The sequence below is a fragment of the Capricornis sumatraensis genome, chromosome 4 (assembly GCF_032405125.1).
Source record: "Capricornis sumatraensis isolate serow.1 chromosome 4, serow.2, whole genome shotgun sequence".
Taxonomy (NCBI): domain Eukaryota; kingdom Metazoa; phylum Chordata; class Mammalia; order Artiodactyla; family Bovidae; genus Capricornis; species Capricornis sumatraensis.
In genome coordinates, this window is record NC_091072.1 from 74190827 (window position 1) to 74217013 (window position 26187).

At 36.3% G+C, this 26187-nt stretch overlaps 1 protein-coding gene and 1 non-coding gene across 2 annotated transcripts in view; one reads left to right on the top strand and one right to left on the bottom strand.

The window, feature by feature from the left end:
• The window catches only part of LARP4 (La ribonucleoprotein 4), a 69952-nt gene that overhangs the window by 24654 nt on the left and 19111 nt on the right, over positions 1–26187 (bottom strand). The window contains exons 2-8 of the mRNA XM_068971610.1: positions 23169–23316; positions 22021–22173; positions 17936–18011; positions 12204–12340; positions 10625–10728; positions 4180–4290; positions 3396–3449 (exon numbers count right to left, since the gene is read on the bottom strand). Coding sequence (XP_068827711.1) covers positions 3396–3449; positions 4180–4290; positions 10625–10728; positions 12204–12340; positions 17936–18011; positions 22021–22173; positions 23169–23316 — 783 coding nt within the window. The remainder of the gene's footprint in view (positions 1–3395; positions 3450–4179; positions 4291–10624; positions 10729–12203; positions 12341–17935; positions 18012–22020; positions 22174–23168; positions 23317–26187) is intronic.
• TRNAG-CCC (transfer RNA glycine (anticodon CCC)) lies at positions 22380–22452 on the top strand. Its single transcript has one exon. It is a non-coding gene; the product is annotated as a tRNA-Gly (tRNA).

Below are 26187 nucleotides of genomic sequence, written 5' to 3' on the forward strand. Positions count from 1 at the left end.
AAAAAATCTTAAAAAAAGAGAAATGGATTATAAAACACACACACACAAAAAGTAATGAAGTTCTGATATATGCTCCATATAGATGAAGCCTGAAAACATTATCCTAAGTGAAATAAGCCAGACACAAAAGAAAAAATATCACATAACTCCATTTGTATGTGGCATCTAAAACAGGTAAATTCAGAAATACAGAGACTAGAAGGGAAGTTACCAGCAGCTGGGAAGAATGGGAAGTTATTGTTTCATGGGTATAGCATTTTTATTTGGGAGGCTGGGATGTTTGGGAACTTTGTTTCAGAGTTTTTGTTCTGAAAAATACCAGTAACAATTGTACAGCGATGTGAATGTACTAAAGGCCACTGAGCTGTACCCTTTAAAAGGGCAGATTGCATGTATGCATATTTTACCACAATAATAAAAAAAAAATTTAAAGAAAGCATACATTGCAAATTATCTGTAAACAGAGCAACAACTTAATGTTTTTCCATGGAGATAAATGATTAAATCATGATAAAACAATATTGTATGTATAACAGAAACAATGGTGAATGAAAAGATCCTGAAGATCTACTATGAGAAAACAACAGAAGTGTATACACTGTACATTTCCATTCCCATAAAGATAGACACAAAGAAGATTTCTAAATGCATGCAGAAAAAATTACTCTCTCATATTACCTACAGGGAAAATGACTGGAGGAATCTGAGAGAGGGAGATTTAATTAATTAATTTACTATGAATCACTTGACCTTCTTACCACATACAGGTATTACTTTCACAGTTAAAAATTCTGAAACAGTAAATATGTAACAGAAATATATATAGAAGTAAACATATATACTATATACATATATTCTATAATATATACAATTTATATGAAATCCAAATAAAACTTAATTCTCAGTCATAAAAACTCAATTAAAACAGGAAGTACTGCCTCTTAATGAAATTATCCACAGCACAGGAGGGCAAGCATTGTTCACCGAATCCCTTTGTCCTCCAAGATCACTGCTTTTGAACCAGGGAACTTCAGAAATGAAAAGCAGGCACACTTCAAAGAAACAAACCAAAACCTTAGGGGTAAACGACATGCCCAGATCAAAGGATGGATGGCTGAAAATAGCATCAAGGCCTGGAACATACAATTTCTTGCTCCTGCATGTGTCTTTCTGGGTGTAAGGTCATCTGGTTTTAATGAATGATATAAAAATTAATGTGAATCTCCGCAAGAATACTGCTTTGTTGTTGTTGTTCCGTCACTCAGTCATGTCTGACTCTTTGCAACCCCATGGACTATGTGACGGATAATCAAAAGAACCATAGATGAAAACCAAAATGGCAGAAAAAGCAGAAAACTATTTATAGTGAAAGAAAGGAAGGAACAAAGGGACAAATTTACCACTAAACCTGGGATCTCAGCCAAAGCAATAAGCTATAAGATACAGGAGGTATACAGAATAATCAAAATAGTGATTATTTATTGGTAAGATCTATCAAGCAAGTAATCCAAAAGGCCCGACAAACTAATCGATCTAAGGAGTTCAGCAAGGCTGCTACAAATGAAAACATTTTTGGAAAAAATCACTAAGTTACCAAGGAAAGGGAAAAAAGCAGTAAAAATTACTTTAAGGAAATAAGAAATACAACAGACTTGAATAGAGAAAATATATCATAATAAAGTTACCACAATAATGAGTAATTCAGGGTAAAACTGCCAAATATCTCCAATATAATCAAATAATTAAATGTAATCCCATTAATTCCAATAAGGTTTTTGTTACTATTGGTTGTTTGTTACCATTAGACAAACATTCCAAAATTCATATGGAAAAGTAATACTCAAGATAATTCCAAAAAAGCACAAGAAGGAAGACATTGTACAAGGAGAAAAGGATATTAGAAATCTATGGTAATTAGAACAACTAGAGATATATAGGATAGATACAACATTACACACAACTTGTGGAAGGACAGAGCACTTAATAAGTCCAAACACAACTGCCTTTCTATAAATGAAGGGAAAATGAAATTAGACCCCTGTCTTATACTATATATGAAGTTAATTTCAGATGTATCAAAGACCTAAATCTGACATATAAAACTTTGAAGTTGTTAGAAGACCTCCAGGAATATCCTAATAGCCTCAAGCAGGGAAAGGAAATAAGGAGAAGAGTATTACAGGGAGAGGAACTAGAATGATAGCTGGCAGATACCTTCATTCGTAATATGAGAAGTAATACCACCATGAAAAGTAATAATACAGTAGTAGTGAGATTTAAATATGTCATGTTCTTAGAACAGTAAGTGAGATGCAACCTCTTAATAAATGTAAGCTTTTCTCACTCTGGTTCTTTCACTTACTAGTTATGTGGAACTGGGTATGTGACTCTAGTGCCTCACTTTCTTTACCAGTAAAAAGGAGAGTACCCACCTTACTAGGTTCTTGTAAAAATTAAATGAGTCTATACACACACCATGCTTAGAATAGACACTGATATACAGTTAAGAGCTCAGTAACAGTAAGAACAACACACCACATTTACAAACAATAATTACATATTACCCAGGGAACGTGGAGCTTGTCAAAATAAGTGCATGTTTAGGATTCTATCTTAGATGGTCAAGTGAAGTGAAGTCACTTAGCCGTGTCCGACTCTTTGCGACCCCGTGGACTGTAGCCTGCCAGGCTCCTCTGTCCATGGGATTTTCCAGGCAAGAATACTGGAGAGTGGGTTGCCATTTCCTTCTCCAGTGGATCTTCCCAACCCAGGGAATGAACCCAGGTCTCCTGCACTGTAAGCAGATGCTTTTACCATATGAGCCACGAGGGAAGGTTTGGTAGTAATGTGGAGGATGGGCTTTAAGGAGGGGAAAGCTGAAGGCACAATAGTTAAAAGGCTATTCTAATCTCTCAAAAGCCTAAACAATGGCAATAATGACTGAAAGAAGTTTTGAAGTGGATTTTGAAGTGAACAGATTGGACATGTAAACAGTGAGCCAAGTATCATCAATGACAATTTCCAGGTCTCACAAATAGCTGAGTATTAGCATAGATGCAGTTAACTGAAATGAGATTGGAAATGGGGAATGTTTCCCACCTTCGTTGCTAAAAACTCATTCCTGCTCCTGACTTTTGAGATCTACAATTATCTTACACAGTGTCAATCAGCATCTGACTAAAACTTCATGCTGTCTGAAGTTATACTTTCAGAAGTTATTGCTGTTTAGAAAGTATTTTGATATTCTATCAACTAATTTTCTGAAACAACATTTCATATGAGTCAGAAATTTCTTTAAACTCATTATGTGATTTATAAAATGTTATTCATCTTTGTTAACAGACAACAAAAACTTTCTTGTCTGAAACTAGACTACTTAAAAAAATGTTTCTTACCATGATTGGCTTGCCCTGAAATGTCTTAACTTCTTCTCTTAAGTATTTAAAAGCCTGTTACAAAGCAGAAAGGAACTTTCATTAGCATTCAAATATTTCATTAAAGCAATCATTATTCTAGTGAGAGGTTTAATATTACCAACTATCTCTAAACTATAAAAAATTCTGAAGATGACCCCATTATGCAGATGATAGGAAATGAAAAAGCAGAAATGTAAGACCTCGGCTACAGTTAACATTTATTATGTAATGACTACTATGGATCACTACAGATAAAATGCACAAAATTCAGAAAAGACCCAAAATATCACTACATATCAATTTTACAATAGGTTCCGAGAGCCTTCTAAGATGAAGAATTAAGACAAATCTGTGAGTGACTTAAAAATGTTATTATATAAATTTTTGTTTCAAAGTAATTTTACTTATCTTTATATAAAACATGGTAGCAATTAAGAGTTAATATCATTATGTCAAAATTCCAAGAATCAGAAGTTATATATATTGCGGCCTACTATGTAACAGAAATACTAACTACTGAGTACATGTTAATTTGAAAACTGTGTGCTAATTTTTTATTGATAGGAAATGGTTCTTATGATGAAACAAAACTTTAGGAAGATCATCAAAAAGGAAACCAATGAGAAAGCAAAACCAAAAAAGTGAACAAAGTTCTCCAAAGTCTTGATAAACATTACTGTAAGCACACATTTTTCTCAATTAAAATACACACTCTCTCGTTTTCCACCAGCAGTTCAAATCAAAAGAAAAGCTTTCTTCTCACCTGTTGCGCATCTGTGTCTGACTGGAAAGTGATATACCAGTTGCTATTGTGTGCAAACTCACAGCTTATCACCTTGGGGCAGTTTTCATTTTTAAACAAAGCTTTTACTTCCTAAAAATGAAAAACTTCAGTTAGCCCTAAAAATATTATCAATAACAGGCAGTTTTTCCTCTTCATGTCTTTTGGTCCTTTCTATTTCTTTACTTAGTAACAACTGTTTATATCTTCTGCACATTTTTCTGTTGAGTAGGATTATGCTCTTAAAGAAGAATATGCACAGTTGTAGTGTAAACTACGTGGGTGATTTAGGGAAGGAAACTTATTTTATAATCAGCAAAACTGAAAAATTATTTACATCCTAATGGCAAGCTAAATCTTCCTTAAAGAAAAATCTCTGAAGTCCTATCATTATCTAATAAAATGGGAGAGGGGAGGGAGGGGTGGCAGGAAGGGGAAGGTCCTAGATTAGCATTTTCTAGGTGCTAACTATTTTCATGCATTTCTCCAGGCAAGTTTGGCCTTGGAGCCCAAAATGAAGCAGGGCAGGTTAAACAAAGAGTTTTGTCAAGAGAATGTGCTGGTCATAGCAAACACCCTTTTCCAACAACCTAAGAGACGACTACACATGAACATTACCAAATGGTCAGTATCGAAATCAGACTGATTATATTCTTTGCAGCCAAAGATAGAGCAAATGTATACAGTCAGCAAAAACAAGACCTGGACCTGACTGACTCAGATCATCAGCTCCCTATTGCAAAAATCAGGCTTAAATTTTAAAAAGTACAGAAAACCACTAGGCCATTCAGGTAGGACATAAATCAAATACTTTATGATCATACAGTGGAAGTGACAAATGGTTTCAAGGGATTAGATATGGGAGACAAGAATGCCTGAAGAACTATGAACAGAGGTTTGTAACACTGTACAGGAGGCTGTAACCAAAACCAGCCCCAAGAAAAAGAAATACAAGAAAGCAAAATGGCTGTCTGAGGAGGCTTTATACATAGCTGAGGGAAGTTCAGTTTAGTTCAGTTGCTCAGTCGTATCCAGCTCTTTGCAACACCATGGACTACAGTGTGCCAGGCCTCCCTGTCCATCACCAACTCCTGGAGTTTACTCAAACTCATGTCCATTGAGTCAGTGATGCCAGCCAACCATCTCATCCTCTGTCGTCTCCTTCTTCTCCCACCCTCAATCCTTCCCAGCATCAGGGTCTTTTCAAATGAGTCAGTTCTTTGCATCAGGTGGCCAAAGTATTAGAGTTTCAGCTTCAGCGTCAGATCTTCCAATGAATATTCAAGACTGATTTTCTTTAGGATGGACTGGTTGGATCTCCGTCTGTCCAAGGGGCTTTCAAGAGTCTTCTCCAACACCACAGTTCAAAAGCATCAATTCTTCTGTGCTCAGCTTTGTTTATAATTCCAACTCTCACATCCATACATGACTACTGGAAAAACTATAGCTTTGACTAGACGGGCCTTTGTTGGCCAAGTAATGTTCCTGCTTTTTAATATGCTGTCTAGGTTGGTCATAACTTTTCTTCCAAGGAGTAAGCATCTTTTAATTTCATGGCTGAAGTCACCATCTGCAGTGATTTTGGAGCCCAAGAATAGAAGCAAAAATCAAGAGAGAAAGGGAAACTTACCCAACTGAACACAGTTTCAGAGAATAGAAAGGAGAGATAAGAAGGCCTTAAGTTAACAGTGCAAAGAAGTAGAGGAAAACAATAGAATGGGAAAGACTAGAGATCTCTTCAAGAAAACTGGAGATATAAAAGAACATTTCATGAAAGGATGGGCACGATAAAGGACAAAAATGGTAAGGATCTAACAGAAGTCAAAGAGATTAAAAAGAGGTGACAAGAATACACAGAACTATACAACAAAGGTCTTGATGAAGATAATAACCACAATGGTCTGGTTACTCACCTAGAGTCCCTTATCCTGGGATGTGAAGTCAAGTGGGCCTTAGGAAGCATTACTACAAATAAGGCTAGTGAAGGTGTTGGAATTCAAGCTGAATTCAAATCCTAAAAGATGCTGCTGCTAAAGTGCTGCATTCCATAAGTCAACAAATTTGGAAAACAGCGCTGGCTATAGGACTGGAAAAGGTCAGTTTTCATTCCAACCTCAAAGAAGGTCAGTGTCAAAGTATGTACAAACTACCATACAACTGTGCTCATCTTGCATGCTAGTAAGGTTATACTCAAAATCCTTTAACCTAGGCTTTAGCATATATGAACTGAGAACTTCCAGATGTACAAGCTGGATTTAGAAAAGGAAGAGGAACCCCATCAAACTGACAACATACACCAGATCATACAGAAAGCAAGAGAATTCCAGAAAAACATCTACTTTTGCTTCACTGACTACGCTAAAGCCTTTGAATGGAGATTCCCAGGAGAATTACAAACAACCTCAGATATGCAGATGATACCACTCTACTGGAAGAAAGTAAAGAGGAACTAAAGATCCTGCTGATGAAGGTGAAAGAGGAGAGTGAAAAAGCTGGCTTAAAATTCAACATTCGAAAAACGAAGATAATGGCATCCAGTCCCATCACTTCATGGCAAACAGATGAAGAAAAAGTGGAAGCAGTGACAGATTTTATTAGACTGACACCCATTGATTTCTACCTTTAAAAATCTATCAATACTCTTCAGATATTTCCAGTTCCTTCAAATAGTATAATGAATTTAGTTAAATCTTAATATAATCTATTATTTTTTATCCTTTTATCATTCTTTAGAAAGAATAATATTCATAGATTTACTTTCCTAAGTATAAGAAGTCTGGATATAAACAAATCAAAATTTATTCCACCTGACAACAGTCTTTCAGGTCACCATCCAAATCTCCTCAATTTAATTTGACTTTTAGAGACTATTGCCAAGATCAACCCTCTCTGGCTATTTTAGTCATCTGTACTTCCTTTACTTTTTTTTAAAATGAATAGTGTGTTGCTTTCTTTATCTGCTGTTTTTCATCTGTATAAGCACTCTACGTATGCAGAATGAGTTATAATAACTACAGAAACAATAACAATGGCTAATGTACCTAGTATTGCTCAAAGCTCTTTATATAATAACTCAATTCTCACAATTTCATTTGTTACTACTATCCCATTTGGAACTCTGAATGCAGGGTTTCAAAGAATAGCAAAGAGAGATAAGAAAGCCTTCCTAAGTGAACAATGAAAAGTAGAGGAAAACAATAGAATGGGGAAGACTAGGGATCTCTTTAAGAAAATCAGAGATACCAAGGGAACATTTCCTGCAAAGATGGGCACAATAAAGGACAGAAATGGTATGGACTTAATAAAAGCAGAAGATATTAAGAGGTGGCAAGAATATACAGAACTATACAAAAAAGATCTTAATGACCCAGATAACCCTGATGATGTGATCACTCACCTAGAACCAGACATCCTGGAGTGTGAAGTTTGAGCCTTAGGAAGCATCACTATGAACAAAGCTAGTGGAGGTGATGGAATTCCAGTTGAACTATTTCAAACCCTAAAAGATGCTGCTAAAGTGCTGCACTCAATATCCCAGCAAATTTGAAAACTCAGTAATGACCACATGATTGCAAAAAGTCACTTTCCATTCCAATCCCAAAGAACAGCAATGCCAAAAAATGTTCAAACCACTGCATAACTGCACTCATTTTACATGCTATAAAGGTAATGCTCAAAATCCTTCAAGCTAGGCTTCAACAATATGTGAACTGAGAAACTTCCAGATGTAAGAGTTGGATTTAGAAAAGGCAGAGAAACCAGAGATCAAATTGCCAACATTCACTGGATCACAGAAAAAGAAAGAAAAACATCTACTTCTGCTTCAATGACTACAATAAAGCCTTTGACTGTGTGGATCACAATAAACTGCAAAATTCTTAAAGAGGTGGGAATTCCAGACCACCTTACCTGCCTTCTGAGAAACCTGTCTGCAGGACAAGAAGCAACAGTTAGAACTGGACATGGAACAATGGATTGGTTCAAAATTGGAAAAGGCGTACATCAAGAATATATAATGTCACCCTGACTATTTAACTTATATGCAGAGTACATTATGCGAAACGTCTGACTAGATGAAGCACAAGCTGGAATCAAGATTGCCAGGAGAAATATCAATAACTTCAGATATGCAGATGGCATCACTCTAATGGAAGAAAGTGAAGAGGGACTAAAGAGCCTCCTGATGAAGGTGAAAGATGAGAGCGCAAAAGCTGGCTTAAAATTCAACATTCAAAAGACGAAGATCAAAGCATCTGGTTCCATCACTTCATGGCAAATAGATGGGGAAACAATGGAAACAGTGACAGATTTTATTTTCGTGGGCTCCAAAATTACTGTGGATGGTGATTGCAGCCATGAAATTAAAAGGCGTTTGCTCCTTGGAAGAAAAACTGTACAAACCTAGACAACATATTAAAAAGCAGAGACATTACTTTGCCAACAAAGGTCCATACAATCAAAGCTATTGTTTTCCAGTAGTCATGTATGGACCATAAAGAAAGCTGAGCACCGAAGAACTGATGCTTTTGAACTGTGGTGTTGGAGAAGACTCTTGAGAGTCCCTTAGAATGCAAGATCAAACCAGTCAATCCTAAGGGAAATCAGTCCTGAATATTCATTGGCAGGACTGATGCTGAAGCTGGAGCTTCAATACTGCGGCCAGCTGATACAAAGAGCCGACTCGTTGGAAAAGACTCTGATGCTGGGAAAGACTGATAGCAGGAGGAGAAGGGGACGACAGAGGACAGGATGGTTGGATGGCATCACAAACTCAAAGGACATGAACCTGAGCAAGCTCTGGGAGATGGTGAAGGACAGGGAAGCCTGGCAGGCTGCTTGCTGTCGACGGGGTAGCAAAGAGTCAGCCATGACTGAGCGACTAAACAACATCAACAAATTATCCCATTTGGGCTTCCCAGGTGGCACTAGTGGTAAAGAATGTGCCTGCCAATGCAGGAGACAGAAGATCCCCTCGAGAAGGGAATGGCTACCCACTCCAGCATTGTTTCCTGTAGAATCCCATGGACAGAGGAGCCTGGCAGGCTACCATCCATAGAGTGGCAAAGAGTTGGACAGGACCAAAGTGACACAGCACCCATGCATTATTCCATTTAATAGATGAGAAAACTGTGGCAAACACAAAAAGAGATTAAGTAACTTATCCCAGGTCACAGAGCTAGTAAATAAAAATGCTGGAATCCAAATCCAGGCAGTTTCTGGCTCATACACTTGAAATTTTTTCCTAATATTGCAAATATTCTTCCTTTCTGCAATTTTCCATTCAATTTGTTACTTCTGACACATAATTAATAATTTAAAATCCAAGATCTATCCAGTGACAGGTTCTTTTCTAATTTCTCTCACTGCTTCTAAGTTTAGGAAATCATCCTTTTGGAAATTTAATACTGAATGACTCCAGGCAAAAAGATTAACTACTTATGTGTCAAATAGGTGACAAGGGTCTAAAAATTCTTTTTAAAATGGTTAATCAATTACCATATCAGTTACTGATTAACCCTCCTCATCTCTAATTTATCCTTAACATGACAACTCGGTGTGAAGCTTCATGGCTTAAACAACATGGGTTTTGGAAATAGGAAGATTAAGTTTGAACCCAGACTCTGTAACTTAAAACAGTCCATGTGTTATCTAACCATTCCAAGGCTCAGTTACTTTATTTGTAAATCAAAACAAAAAACCTTAGGCTTTAAATAACTATAGTATATGAGAGTTGGTTAAAATCTGATTATTAAATAAATGTTATTATACTATGTTGTTACATAAAAGGATCTATTTCTAGATTTTTTCAAAATAGAACACTATTGAATGCTTTTAAAATTTTGTTTATTTCGATTTTTATTAAATTAATTTCATTTCACCGAGCTACATGGCTTGCGGGACCTCAGTTCCCTAACCAGAGATTGAACCCAGGTCATGGCAATGAAAGCTCTGAATCCTAACCACGAGGCCACCAGGTAACTCCCCATTTCTGGATTTACTGTCTCATTAAAATATTATTTTACCCTTCTACCTGTACCATACTATCTTTATGATTTGACTGCAGCTTTATTATTTTGCTAACCAGTCCTAAATCATTAATCCTTACTCAAATTTTTCATTCCTAAAGTAATCCTTTCAGTTTAATCATCAAGCTCCAAAAGAGCCTATTTATATTTTAACTGGCATTCAATTAAATTAATGGAGAATGAGTATCACTGCAATAGTCAAATTTAGCCTTCTAAGAACACAGAATTCTATCATTTTCCTCCTTGTGTGCCATTCTTTCAGTATTTCAGAATTTACAAAGCAAGTCAGTGTTCACCCTATTCACAGTAACTGACATGACAGCAGTGACAAGCCTTGCCTCTTTACCTCCTCCAATTTAAACAGGAAAGAATATTTAGCTCAAACAATGCTAATGATTTACCTCTATTGGTGTTGTTTCAGGAATCTCTCTAAGAATCACAATACAACGCTTATGACTTGGTCTCACTTTCTCACCCTTCTCATCAACTTGCACCATGGGAGAAGCTGAAATTTTAAAAAATTTTCATTCAAAGGTGAAAAATAGTGATATTATAATTCCATTAAAAAACTATTCATTTGAATTTCCAACTAAATGAATCAGCAGAGGCTAACATCTTTAAAAAATTAAGTGGTAGATTCAAAGATTATAGTTACGATAAAATACCTTGAGACTGATATGCAAAGAACACTGTCCAATGTTAATCACTGAATAAACATTCAGAGTACTTGCTCTGTCACTTGGAGTTGAAAAGAAGCCTTCATAGAGTATTTGGTAATGATTTCTCATAAGGTATTTCCCTATATACAATTACTGAATTCAAGTAAAGTCAAAGTACCTACACTAGCCAAACACTACTCTGGGAAGTTTAACAAGCTTTGACATGTGAAGAAATTCTTCTTCAAGTCTGAGAAGCACTTAAACCAAGAATTATATAGAAATCATTACAAACTTTCTGTGATTTTAACATATTTACTCTTACTTACTACTACAGAGACCCAGAAGCCATCTTTTAGATGCTGCTTTTGAGTAATACTGAATAAAGGTAGTACCACAAGCCAAAACTTTTATTTCTAATACCTTCAAAGGATAATATTCCACATCTCCCTGCACAAGCAAGTAGAGAGAATAAAAGCAGTTGTTAAGGAAGGCTTGTTTATAAATCCTAGGTTTCAGCCCTTGGAGGTAGGAGATTCTGTCTCTTGGCCAATTCTTTAAATGTTGACAAGACTGGGTCATTTTAAGAAATTATCTTTCCAAGTGATCAGAGATTTAATAAATATCTTTATCCTCTGAGAATGGAAATCCCTACTCCTATGTAAAACTATTACTGGACTTTCTGTGTTTAACTTTTAATCATCTCAAACAAATTTCATATAAAAGTGAAGATCTGTCTTTACTCAAGTAGTTAACAAAACCCGTAAAAGAGAGGTTACCAAGAAATGCTGATGTAAGACATAATTACCACCAAAAATTCTTAAACCTCAATCTAAAAATATAAACTCTTTACCAAACTTTAGAGCAGCATTTGTTAAACTGGAGGTCACAACTCTCTAACAGGTTGTGAAAACAAATTCAGAATAAAAGAAATGAACTCATTTCAAGCATTCAATACTAAATAACATACTTAACATTTCAGTTCTGTATATGTAGTGTGTCTATCAGGTTATGCCATGAAGTTTACTTCTTACTGTTTTCAAGAAACACATTGCTTTAGAGGGTGGGATAACAATACATAAAGCATTTTAACAGCCAAAAAACCTGAGGTTTAATTGCTTATACTTGAGTAAATGGGGGTATCAAGATGAACAACCAAGGTACAGAATTGATACAGATATGTATCAGTCAATAAAAACAGAAAAATTATTAGCACAGAATAACAAAAAACATGGAGTTAAAAACAATTTTCTATACAATCAGAAATCAAAAGAATATTTAATTTTTGATTTTAAAAGTAAAGTAAAAGGTATGATTTACATACATCTCAAAACTTCAAGAATTAAGTCAGGGTCTGTGGTCAGTTTTTTAATTTCTTCCATGTTAGCAACTGTCCAAATTGGGATGAACTGATCACTGTCCATTTGAGATATCAGGTAAAGATCCTTTGACAAATTTTCCCTGAAAGGAATAAGAGAAGTACAGTCCTGTAAAACAAACTTTAAAAAGCACCTAAAGAAAAGAGATGCCTTATTTACTTTTATCACTAAATCTAGGAAAACAAAATTATACTATTAGAAATAACAAGGTAAACTTTGAAAATACATAATATGCAACAGATACATTTTAACAACTTCTGGCAAGTTTCTGGATCCCTAAATACACTGGGTCCAACAGTTTTGAACAAGGGAGTTTATCAAATTATACTGATATGCAAAAAGGCTTAAAGTGTATCACAAAATATTACATACAGTTTTGTTCCATCATACTTTATCACTGATGTTAGAACATGTATATGGAGAATATAGTGTAAGCCATAAGTTGGATCATGAGGGACTTTAAATTTTTTAATGTTTTTCATTTTCAATAGGTACATTTGACTTTTAAATTTAAATAATAAAGCTAAAATAACAAATTTAAATCATTTTAAATTAAGACAAAAGATTTTGTCTCATACATTTTTAAAAAAGGAAAACACATTCTTACACATAAAATCCTGTTTAACAACAAACTGAAGGAGAATCAAATTGTCTTATAATTTACATTAAATCTTTGAAACAGTATGGTTATAGATAGCTAGAAATCTTTGCTTAAAAATCGTCTCAATGACCACCCTATTTAAAACTAAAACCACACAAGCACTCCTGTTTCAACTCCTCCCTTGCTTACTCAGCTCTTTTATCCATTCCACATTGCAGGTGAATTCTTTACCATCAGGGCCACCAGGGAAGCCCAAGAATACTGCAGTGGGTAGCCTATCCCTTCTCCAGGGGATCTTCCTGACCCAGGAATCGAACTAGGGTCTCTTGCATTGCAGGCAGATTCTTTACCAGCTGAGCTAGTAAGGAAGCCCACTCTTTGCAACTGTTTGGACTGCAGCCCACCAGGCTCCTCAGTCCAAGGGGATTCTCCAGGCAAGAATACTAGAGTGGGTTGGCAAGCCTTCCTCCAGGGCATCTTCCCAATCCAGGAATCGGTCTCTTAAGTCTCCCACATTGGCATTCGGGTTCTTTCACCACTAGTGACACCTGAGAAGACTTAGTGCCTGGCAAAGAGTAGGGTCAAGGCCTTTACATTCAAATTATACTAAAATTGGACTTCCCTGGTGGTACAGTGGATAAGAACCTGCTTGCTAATGCAGGGGACATGGGTTCGATCCCTGGTCTGCAAAGATCCCACATGCTGTGGAGCAACTAAGCCCGTGCAACCACAACTACTGAGCCCGAGTGCTGTCACTACTGAAGCCTGTGCTCCAGAGCCTGTGCTTCACAACAAGAGAAGGCACCACAATGGGAAAGCCACTCAGTGCGACAAAGAACGGCCCCCACCTGCCGCAACTAAAGAAAGTCCATGTGCAGCAACAAAGACACACACAAACCAAAATAATCAAATAAACATTAAAATTTTAATTAATAAATATTAAATAAAATCATTTTATTATTTAATAAATTAATATATTAAAAAATTATACTAAAATAGAGTATTAATCACTTTAAGGTTACAACTGTCAACAAATAGCGGTTATTTGTCTTGGGGGGAAAAACGAATACAGAGGATAACAGTGACAAATTCACTTCAGCACAAAAGAAAGGACATTAGAACATACTGTCTTATTCCTTAAGAACCTGAAAACAAGACTACTGTAAACATGAGTACAACTAAAAGATTGTATTCTAAATCGACTGAGACTTTCAGCAGGTCTATTCTTATAAAACAGAATGGCATACCCTTAAAGAAACCGTACCTTGTCAGAAGTTAAGTCAAATTAACAGATATATAACACCTAGGATTACGACTAATACCTAATATCATTCAGTTGCTCAGTTGTGTCTGACTCTGTGACTCCATGAACTGCAGCACTCCAGTCTTCCCTGTCCTTCACTATCTCCCGGAATTTCCTCAAACTCATGTCCTCTGAATCAGTGATGCCATCCAACCATCTTATCCTCTGTCATCCCCTTCTCCTCTTGCCCTCAATCTTTCCCAGCATCAGCGTCTTTTCCAATGAATTCGGCTGTTCCGATCAGGTGGCCAAAGTATTGGAGCTTCAGCACCAGTCCTTCCAATGAATGTTCAGTGTTGATTTCCTTTAGGATAGACTGGTTTGATCTCCTTGCTGTCCAAGGGATTCTCAAGAATCTTCTTCAGCACCAGTTCAAAAGCATCAATTCTTCACTGCTCAGCCTTCTTTATGGTCCAACTCTCACATACGTACATGACTCAGGAAAAACTACAGCTTTTTCGGACCACTGTGGGCAAAATGATGTCTCTTGCTTTTAAATACAGTATCTGGATTTGTCACAGCTTTTCTTTCAAGGAGCAAGCGTCTTCTAATTTCATGAATGCGGTCACCATCTGCATTGATTTTGGAACCCAAGAAAATGAAATCTGACACTGTTTCCACTTTTCCCCCATCTATTTGCCATGAAGAGATAGGACCTAATACCTAATATGTTCATGACTAAATCTAGTATGTCTCAGTGGCAAGTTTGCTGAGCTACAAATCTCAAATGCCCAGCCACTTTGAACTGTTTTGTAGTTCTGAGTAGAATGTGGCAGATCATGATAAGCTACAGCTCATGTTGCAACAACTAAAAAAGCTTGGGTAGATTACCAAAAAGTCATGCTTTTGGTGATAAAGGAGAGCTGTGGAAGCTACAAGGACAAAATGAAATTCCAGGAAGATGATGTTTCTTTTCTGAGGATATGTACATATCCTGGACCGGAAGGAAACTAGCAGAGCTTTATCTCAGGCATTTGCACAGCTAATTTTCCTCCATATGACATTTATTGAGTTCTAAGGAGGAAGATGCGAGGCTGGGAGCCAGGCTGAAGAAGCAGAGTAGAATCTTTGTGGTCCTGTGGCAGTCCCAGTGGAAGAAGGAACCTAGCGTCAAACCTAAGATAGGTCTTCTTGAGAAGACATCTGCCAGATTTTGGAGCTGTACAGAGTAAGAGGCTAAAGAGCTCGTCTCAAACCTCTGATTCTCCCTTGGTGTTTCAGGACTGAGCTGACAGAAAACTGCGTTTCCAAATCAAAAGCCTAAGAGGGTCATGACAAAAGAACAGAGATAAATCAGAGGTAGAACAAATGTATTTAAAATGGCTGCTCAGCCCTGACTCAGCTCAATTCCTGACTAGATTAAAGAAATCAATCTGCTACTGCCAACCAGAAGAAAGCTCAAACCTTGTCTAGAGAGAAAAATTATGGCACTTACAGCTTCTAATTTCTTTTTATATGGTGTGGCCAGCATATGTAGTGTCCAAATTATAATCAAAATGCGTAAGACATGCAAAAAGGGCAGAAGTTGTGAATAGAGAATTAAGAGGGAAAAAAACTCAAGAAATATAGGCAAAATGATCCAGTTAGTAGGCAAAGATTTTAAAATAACTACAGTAAGTATGTTACACAATATGAATTGCATCACAGGAGCAAATGACTAGAGAAAAGCCACAGGTCTTTTATAGAACTAGGGCCTCTACCAGACTACCAAGGCAAAGAACAAAATGGAGAAAAGGGAGATATTCAAGATGAATCAATTAAACCCAAGTTAATATGCATTCTATATAAAGAAATAAACAAGTCTAACAAAATCCAGGTTGCTAGCTTAAAAAACAGGTTTACTAGTCCTCCTCTGAAAACAGAAGACATTACATTCCAAGAATATCCAACTTCTATCTCTTCTGGAAGGGAAAGTTCTACAAATTGAAATTTTATACATCTAAGCTATAAATATACCTACATAATTCTGAATTATCTGTAAATAAGACATCTTAAAATGTTTGCCTTTCCCAAGAAATAATTGGCAATATAAATTCTATACCCCTATAAATAAAAAGTGAAAAATTCTATACCCATCTATCAACAATCTTATTAAGTCATTAAAAAAAGAACTCCATGATCAAATGTTGTAAGAGCAAACTACTACAACTATAATTAAGAGATAACTTAAGAACCCTAAAAATGAATATGATTATAGGAAAAATATCCAACTGCTAAGTCACTTCAGTCGTGTCCGACTCTGTGCGATCCCACAGATAGCAGCCCACCAAGCTCCCCCATCCCTAGGATTCTCCAGGCAGGAACACTGGAGTGGGTTGCCATTTCCTTCTCCAAAGGAACAGATCCTTTACATATACAGTTGGAGACTACATCTTTAAATCTAGTTAAGAAATACACTGAAGAATGATACCAAAATACATTACCAAAGGAAATTAAAAAAACCATTTTTCCATTCTATTAGGTTGGTGCAAAAGTAATTGTGGTTTTACACTAATGAACTCTGCCATTTGATATTGGAATACATTCTTAAATGTGGTTATGTTATACATCATTTTAATGCACATTTCTTGCTTTATATTTTCTTGCTAATGACTTATTATTTGCCGTGTATTTTATACTTTTTTTAGACTATGGAAACGACGTTAGACAAAATGCAAACTCAACAGATTTTCTTGGGTTCAAAATGGGTTGTAAAGCAGTGGAGACAACTCGCAACATCAGCAACACATTTGGCCTAGGAATTGCCAATGAACGTACAGTGCAATGGTGGTTCACAAAGTTTTGCAATGAAGAAGAGAGCTTTGAAGACAAGGAAGGCAATGGCCAGCCATCTGAAGTTGACAATAACCAACTGACAGCAATCATCGAAGCTGATCCTCTTACAACTACACAAGAAGTTGCCAAAGAACTCAACATTGACCATTCTACAGCCATTCAGCACTTGAAGCAAATTGGAAAGGTGAAAAACCTCAGTAAGTGGGTGCCTTATGAGCTGACCAAAAATCAAAATAATTGTCATTTCGAAGGGTCATCTTCTCTTACTGTAGGCAACAATGAATCATTCCTCGATCAGATTGTGACATGTGATGAAAAGTGGACTTTATATGACAACTGGCGACCACCAGTTCAGTGGCTGGACCGAGAAGCAGCACCAAAAAAAAGTCATGATCACTGTTTTGTTATCTGCTGCCAGTCTGATCCACTACAGCTTTCTGAACCCCAGTGAAACCATTACATCTGAGAAATATACTCACTAAATCTACGAGATGAACCAAAACTGCAGAACTCCTGCAGCCGGCACTAGTCGACAGAAAGGGCCCAATTCTTTTCCACAACACCTGACTGTACATTGCACAACCAACCCTTAAAAAGTTGAATGAAATGGGCTACTAAGTTTTGCCTCATCCACCATATTCACCTGATTCTTGCCAACTCACTACCACTTCTTAAGCATCTAAAAAACTTTTTGCAGCAAAAATGCTTCTACAACCAGCAGGAAGGAGAAAATGCTTTCCAAGAGTTTCTCAAATCCCGAAGCACAAATTTTTACACTACAGGACTAAATAAACTTAATTCTCATTGGCAAAAATGTGTTGATCATAATGGTTCCTATTTTGATTAATAAACATGTGTTTGAGTCTTGCTATAACGATTTAAAATTCATGATCTGAAATCAATTAAGTTTGTACCAGTCTAATACTTCATTGTTATTTTACATATATTAATCAAACAATTCAAAAGAAGAGAATGTCAATCAAAAAATGATAATGTACCGTGAGAAACAGAATTCTAATTGTTTCTTTAAACACTCTTTTAGTTCTTCTGTAGAAATTGCTGAGTTGCTTTCTCCTGATGGTAGAAAACAAGAGAGAAAAAGTTAACTCCTAATTACCACAGGTAGTAAACTACATATTGCTGTTTTAAGAATAAGCCACAAAGTATGCACAAATTAAAATCCCAGAAAACTGTTTTTTCACTTTTTTAGAATTCAGATACACATGGTCTAATAAATTCTTTCAACTTTTCTATTCTTGTTTGTTTAGACAGATTTCATTTCAGTTTTAAAATTATATATTTTATCAAGCAATTAACAAATCATCAGTAACACTAAAAGCACCTGAATACCACTTTGTAAAACACACTCATCAATACTTAAAAAATGTGATAACTACTTATTCCTTTAATGAAAACTCAAAGAACTAAAGTAATAGTAATCTAAATTTGAAGACAGGAACTACACAAAGTGGGATATATATATATATATATATATATATATATGGCTCCACACTTATATTGCTGGTAGTAAACCTGATGTGAGTCACACTCCTTAAATTTCTCTCTCTCAATAGACTTGTGGTACCCAAGGTGTATGTGTGGGGGGAAGGGAGATGGATTGGGAGTTTGGGGTTAGTAGACGCAAACTATTATATAAAGAATGGATAAACAAGGTCCTACTGTACGGCACAGGGAATTATATTCAATATTCTCTGATAAAACATAATGGAAAAGAATATAAAAAAGAACATATATTTATATATGTATTTTGCTGTACAGCAGAAATTAGTAACACTATAAATCAACTATACTTTAAGAAAAAAAAAAAAAACCTACTTCTATCTTTTTATATTCTTTTCATTGCTTAATTTTAGAGCACTGTATCTTCCTAGGAATATTTAAAGCATTCAAATGTCCAAAGGATTGGACCAACTCTCTAACAGCCCTCTATGCTTTCTATTATTTAAACCCAGAACATGATTTTTCAGGACTAAAGCCTGGAAAACCATCAGTTCTTATTAGATTCTTACACAAAACACCACCTGCTAAAATCATATGATATGTCCTCTTTTTTAAAAGCACTAATGATTAAGTAGGCTAATCTCCTTTAAATACACAGATAATAGGATATATGTAAACATACATTTTGTGCATGATTTTACCACTACTTTGTCTTATATGCAAGACTCAAAGTGTTATTAGATATTAATTTCATTAAAAATAAAAAGCATTCTATTTCCATGTAGTATATGCAACTCTTCTAACACAAAATTCATCCACCAAAATGCTTACGCTTTCAATATCATTATAGCAAACCTTTAAAAATTCAACTGGTTGCCACTTCATTTAAACCAACTCTATGTTCAAAATGTAGCCAGTGGTTAAGTATTTTACAACATGAGGGAGTAAAACCTAATCAATCTTTCATTATTATATAGAAATACCATCCCATTTTACTTGAGGAATCAACTTTCAAGCGGGCTGACCTGAGAAATCTAATCCAGGTATTTATAACAAACTGAGGACAAAGGTTTACAGACCTTGACTAATGTTCAGTTCCGTTCAGTTGTTCAGTCATGTCCAACCCTTTGCGACTCCATGGACTGCAGCACACCAGCCTTCCCTGTCCATCACCAACTCCTGGAGCCTCCTTAACCTCATGTTCACTGAGTCGGTGATGCCATCCAACCATCTGATCCTCTGTCGTCCCATTCTCCTCCTGCTCTCAACCTTTCCCAGCATCAGGGTCTTTTCAAATGAGTCAGTTCTTCACATCAGGTGGCCAAAGTATTGGAGTTTCAGCTCAGCATCAGTCCTTCCAATGAATATTCAGGACTGATTTCCTTTAGGATGAACTTGTTGGATCACCTTGCTGTCCAAGGGACTCTCAAGAGTTTTCTCCAACATCACAGTTCAAAAGCATCAATTCTTCTGTGCTCAGCTTTGTTTATAGTTCCAACTCTCACATACATACATGACTACTGGAAAAACCAAGGCTTTGACTAGACGGACCTTTGCTGGCAAAGTAATGTCTCTACTTTTTAATATGCTGTGACTACTGGAAAAATCATGGCTTTGACTAGATGGACCTTTGTTGGCAAAGTAACGTCTCTACTTTTTAATATGCTGTCTAGGTTGGTCATAACTTTTCTTCCAAGGAGCAAATGTCTTTTAATTTCATGGCTGCAGTCACCATCTGCAGTGATTTTGGAGCCCAGAAAAATAAAGTCTAACACTATTTCCAGTTTCCCCATCTATTTGCCATGAAGTGATGGAACCAGATGCCATGATCTTAGTTTTCTGGATGTTGAGCTTTAAGCCAACTTTTTCACTCTCCTCTTTCACTTTCATCAAGAGGCTTTTTAGTTCCTCTTCGCTTTCTGCCATAAGGATGGTGTCATCTGCATATCTGAGGTTATTGATATTTCTCCTGGCAATCTTGATTCCAGCTTGTGCTTTACCCAATCCAGCATTTCTCATTATGTACTCTGCTTATTAATAAATAAGTTAAATAAGCAGGGTGAAAATATACAGCCTTAACATACTCCTTTCCCTATGTGGAACCAGTCTGTTGCTCCATGTCCAGTTCTAACTGTTGCTTCTTGACCTGCATACAGATTTCTCAGGAGGCAGGTCAGGTGGTCTGGTATTCTCATCTCCTAAAGAATTTTCCAGTTTGTTGTGATCCATACAGTGTTTTGGCATAGTCAGTAAAGCAGAAGTAGATGTTTTTCTGGAACTCTCTTGCTTTTTTGATGATCCAACAGATGTTGGCAATTTGATCTCTCGTTCCTCTGCCTTTTCTAAATCCAGCTTGAACATCTGGAATTTCACGGTTCATGTACTGCTGAAGCCTGGCTTGGAGAATTTTTGAGCATTACTTTGCTAGAGTCTGAGATGAGTGCAATTGCAGGATAGTTGGAGCATTCATTCTTCAGCATTTCCTTTCTTTGGGATTGGAATGAAAACTGACCTTTTCCAGTCCTGTGACCACTGATGAGTTTTCCAAATTTGCTGACTAATGTTAGCAAATCAGTAAAGGAAATCAGTCCTGAATATTCATTGGAAGGACTGATGCTGAAGTTGAAGTTCTAATACTTTGTCCACCTGATGCAAAGAACTGACTCATTTGAAAAGACCCTGATGCTGGGAAAGATTGAAGGCAGGAGGAGAAGGGGACAACAGAGGATCAGATGGTTGGATGGCATACTGACTCTAAGGACATGAGTTTGAGCAGGCTCCAGGAGTTAGTGATAGACAGAGAAGCCTGGAGTGCTACAGTCCATGAGGTCGCAAAGAGTCAGACATGACTGAACAACTGAACTAAACTAAGTCAGCAACTAAACTAAACTCAGCTAAACTCAACTAAACCAAGTCAGCAACTAAGCAGTGATAGAAATGCCTACTCCCTATTTCACTTATTTTCCAAAGAGACTGTTTGGAAATTAGAAAAACAAAGTTAGGTAATCAGGGTCTATGGTCTATTTCTAGTTTCCTTTAAATTTCATCCATTTTAAATCCAAGCAACTACTAACCTATGCCAACAAATGAATGTGGAGTGGGAAAAAAACGATTATCTCACAAGTTGAACTACAACAGAACTATGATTTAACACAACCCTTTTCTCAAAATTAATCCCATACACATACACAAACAACACACATATATAATCTCAAAAATTAATCCCATTTAAAATGCATTTCTCCTTGACAAAAGTGATGGGAAAATTGACAGAGCTTGCACTGACAAGTTCTTTCAAGTCCCACTAATAGACCATGAAACTTGGACTCTCTGAAAGATTGTAATTTAGGTCTCTTTTAACTATGTTGACTGTTTTTTTCCTTTCATCGTTAACTTCACACTTTCTTTCAATAAGATCTTTAAAATAAATATATTTTAAATTATAATATTCATGTTTGACCATTTGTAAAAATTGCCTAATATCCCATTAATATAAACTTCTTTTGAAATAATAAAATAGACTGATCAATGCTACTATTTACTAGAACAATGACAAAGAGACTGGAAGGGGGAAAAGACTAGCACACTGCATTCTCATTTTACCAATAAAATCAACATTTACCAGAAACATCATATATTTGATAATTCAGATCTTCTGGCCCCAAAATCATTCCATCAGTTGATTCTTCAATGCCTGTAATATTTCTTGTGGTTTCACAAGATGAATACATTACTTCATATTCCTTACACATATCATCTGCAAGTTCTCTATTACCTGTATCAAAAAAAAACATACTGAAAGTAAATAGTAATTCTTTAAAATCCTATCTTTAGGTACTCCGGGCACTTGTCTTCTATAACAAGATTTCAAAGAATTCTATCAAATGGGAAAACATCCATATGGCTTTAAGTAAGAACTGTCTTCGACAGGACCTAAGCTTGACCATTACAAATAAGCTAAAATGATTAACAACTGGGGCTTCCCTGGTGGTCCAGTGGTTAATACTCTGTACTCCCAATGCAGGGGGCCCAGGTTCAATCCCTGGTCAGTGAACTAAATCCCACATGCTGAAACTAAAGATCCCATATGTGGCAACTAAGACCCAGTGCAGCCAAATAAAGTTTAAAAAAAAAAAGGGATTAAAAATAGCGTAAGGACTTCCCTGGTGGTCCAGTGGTTAAGAACCTGCCTGCCAATGCAGGGGACATGGGTTCGATCCCTGGTCCAAAAAGATCCCACACGGGATCCCACATCCCACTTGCCTTAACTACTGAAACCTGCACACTCTAGAGCCCACATGCAGCCAAATAAATAAATAATTTTTAAAAAACAGCCCAAACTTACACAGTACTATCTATGTATATGACAGCTTCACATACATTATTTACTTAATTCTCAGAAAATCCAATGCCAAACTATTATTGCCAATGTTTTACAGATGAAGGCAACAGGCATGGAAAGGTTAAATCATCTGCCCAAAATCAGATAGTGAGTAAACAGCCCTGTCAATGATGGTAGATCAAAACTAATTTAAAAATACGATATTATACATGGGTTAAAAACTGAACCCAAAGATACAGCTGCTCTCTGAAATTAGTGACAATCTATTCATACTGGATATAAATGAGAATGGTATACAAACTACATGTTAAACATTTATAAATATATCTTATTAAATAATCAAAGGAGGTACCCCGAAGTTCTATAAACTGGTTGGTCAAATGTTTAGCCAAACTGTGATGCATTCTGATGAAATATTTAGGACTTACCCTCAGGAAGAGATCCTGATGTAGCTGCTGTTTCATGCCAAGAGCTTTCAGTTCCATGAGCTACTGGCGTAGCATCAGTATTTCCCGGAGGTATTTCTTGCCATACTTTGGCATTAGGATTTAAACCAGTTCCTTTAGATGTCACCTGCTAAATAATCATAGGATTCATTTGTAAATTTTAAAAGTTAGTGCATTAAAATTACAAATTTAGATTAAATAAACAATATTTTAAAGTTTTTGGCTCAACTTGAACTATAAACCTTTTAAGCAGATGAACTTGAAATGTTTATATATAAAATTTAGCTACCTGTACAATAAAAACATCTCCATAAAATACTATTAATACAGATATACTGCTTTACCCCAACCTACTTGCAAATATTATAGTTAAAACTATGCACATTATCTTGGCCATTTGCGTTATCAAGAGCAATTTTTCAGAGTAAATTTTTATTGCCATCTAACTTGTGACAGAGACCTTCAAGTGTGAATGATTCTATAAGTGGAAACTTTTTTCCAAGTCAAAACCAGCATTCTGCCTTACATCAGAATGCACTATTCCATCTGTCCCTTAAGTATATTCTTAATGTCTAAAACAATTATTTAACATGTTACCATCTAAAGTGATCATTTGCATACATCACCTAATCTCTCTCTCTCACACACACACACACAAAGCAGAAATGGATCATGCGGCGAGGGGTGAGAGAGAAGAGTATTCAAGAGGTGGAAGGAGAGGAAGCAGGATGCACAAATATATTTCTCTCATCGCATTCAACTAAACAACAGGACTGATCCTTCTCAAGTACACTAATGATCCTCCATAGAATTCACTCCTTTTCCAGAAAGTTACTTTTGTCTTCTCAACTGTAGGCCCCTCTCCTGGATGGCAAGTACCAGAAGGTACAGCAAGGAAGCTTTATGACCTGCAGATACTGGGGATTTGATTTTCATAAAAAAATAATTGGCACACACTGAGCCATTTACAGGACACTGTCATAAATTCTGTCTACTTAGAGTTCTTACAACTGACCTTGACTCATGTGGTTTAGGTAGAGGTGTGAAAATAGCCTTTAAGTATTACCAACACCAAAATATAACCAACCAAAGCAGAACTCTGGATAGAAGAATTGAAGAGCCTCAGAGAGAGTTGCTGAGGAGACTCAGCTTCTGACAGGCCTAACTATACTTCCTGTAATTATGTACCATGAAATTCCCCCATACCCTTGAATCTAATAAACTGATTTTTCACTTTGAGTGAGTTTCCATACTTTGCAACTAACATGGCTAACATAACTTGAATGTATGAACCAATGAAACATGGTTTAATTATACTCCACAGCTTGCATGTATTTTTGGATTCCTTTCACATATCAACTGAAATTCAATCTGGAAAAAAGGAGAATGCCCAGACACAATGCCTTTTTCCATGTCAAGGTTCATTTGTTATCTTGGGAACAGGGCTGGGCCTTGAAATGTTGGTGTTAGCGGACATTATTTTACCACTGACACTGTTTAGAACTGTATATAAACATCTGGCTTTTAGTCAATTTTATTATTATTTAAAAATTCTCTACAGACAATACACCCCCTTTCTGCATTCACCAGGGCAGTAGCCTCTCACCACTTAGCCTTTGGAGCAGAAGGGATTGAATGTGATTTGGGAATTTTAAGTATAGCTTAATTTCTGACTGATGGCAGAAAAGAACCATGAAGAGTTTGTGACAGCCTAGCCTTCCTGCCATGGGAACATTTAATTTCGTGTTAAGCATTCTGACAGAAGAAAATTTACTTATTAATACATACTTACCCTCCCCTCCTTTCACTCAATTCTGAAAATACCAATTATGTCCCTACCCTCCAAAATGGCAAATAATAAAGACTATGGTTCTCAGAAAAATAAAACTCTTAAATCTTGATAAATACAATAAAAGAGTAAAAAATTCATTTCATGAATAAAACCTGTACATGAAAAGTATACAGTAGAGAAGCCATGTATCCACTAGAAATACCCTTAACAGAACAGCTGCAGCTTTAGTAAAGCAAAATAGGTAACAACTACAGATGACTACATGCAAGAGTTGAGGCTCTAGAATCACATATTCAAAACCAGCACTAACATTAATAACTGTGTGATTGTGGGGAAAGTTCCTAACTCAATTTTCTCAACCATGCATTGAGGTAAGAATTCCTTAGACTTCCTTGGTGGTCCAATGGTTAAGAATCCACCATGCAATGTAGGGAACAGGGGTTCGATCCCTGATGGGGGAACTGGGATCCCACATGCCATGGGGCAACTAAGCCTCGGGCCACAACCTGAGAGCCCACAAGCCGCAGCTAGAGGGTGAGCGCTGCCGCGGAAGACCTCGCGTGGCGCAGCTGAGACCCAATGCAGCCGAACAAAGAGGGCTGCCTAAAGACAAAGAAGAGTTCCTTAAGAGCTGAATATTAACAATGAAAAGCAACTGATATGTATAAATACTCCATATTCTTTTTTACAAAGCATGTTGATTTTGAATAAAAGTAATTTGGCTGTCTCACCCTCAAAAGAATACTGCGCAAACACTAATGCATTAATCAAAATAACTGTGAGGTATGTTCAAAGTTAACTATTTACATAAACGTCAATTATTATGTCATAGAAAATTAGCTTTAAAGAAGCAAATACAAATCACAAGGAGAATGGTTGACTACAGAATACTACAAAACTGCAACAACAACAACAAAATGAAAATAAAGACTAGGAAAATAAAATTCTAAAAAAACCTCACAAACGCACACAAATAGGAAAATAAAGGACCATTTTATGCTTATTAGATTAGCAAAGCACTTAAAAATAATTCCTACCTTGGCATAAAATTTCCGGACTCATTATTTTACTGAAGACTATAAAATGGTGCAACTTAGCTTCCCACATCCTATTATAATTTATAAGAGCCAAGAAACGTAAATAATTCAAAGTCAAACAAAGGAGCAAAACAGGAAATTAAAACACACTCACTAAATAAAGTGAGTTACA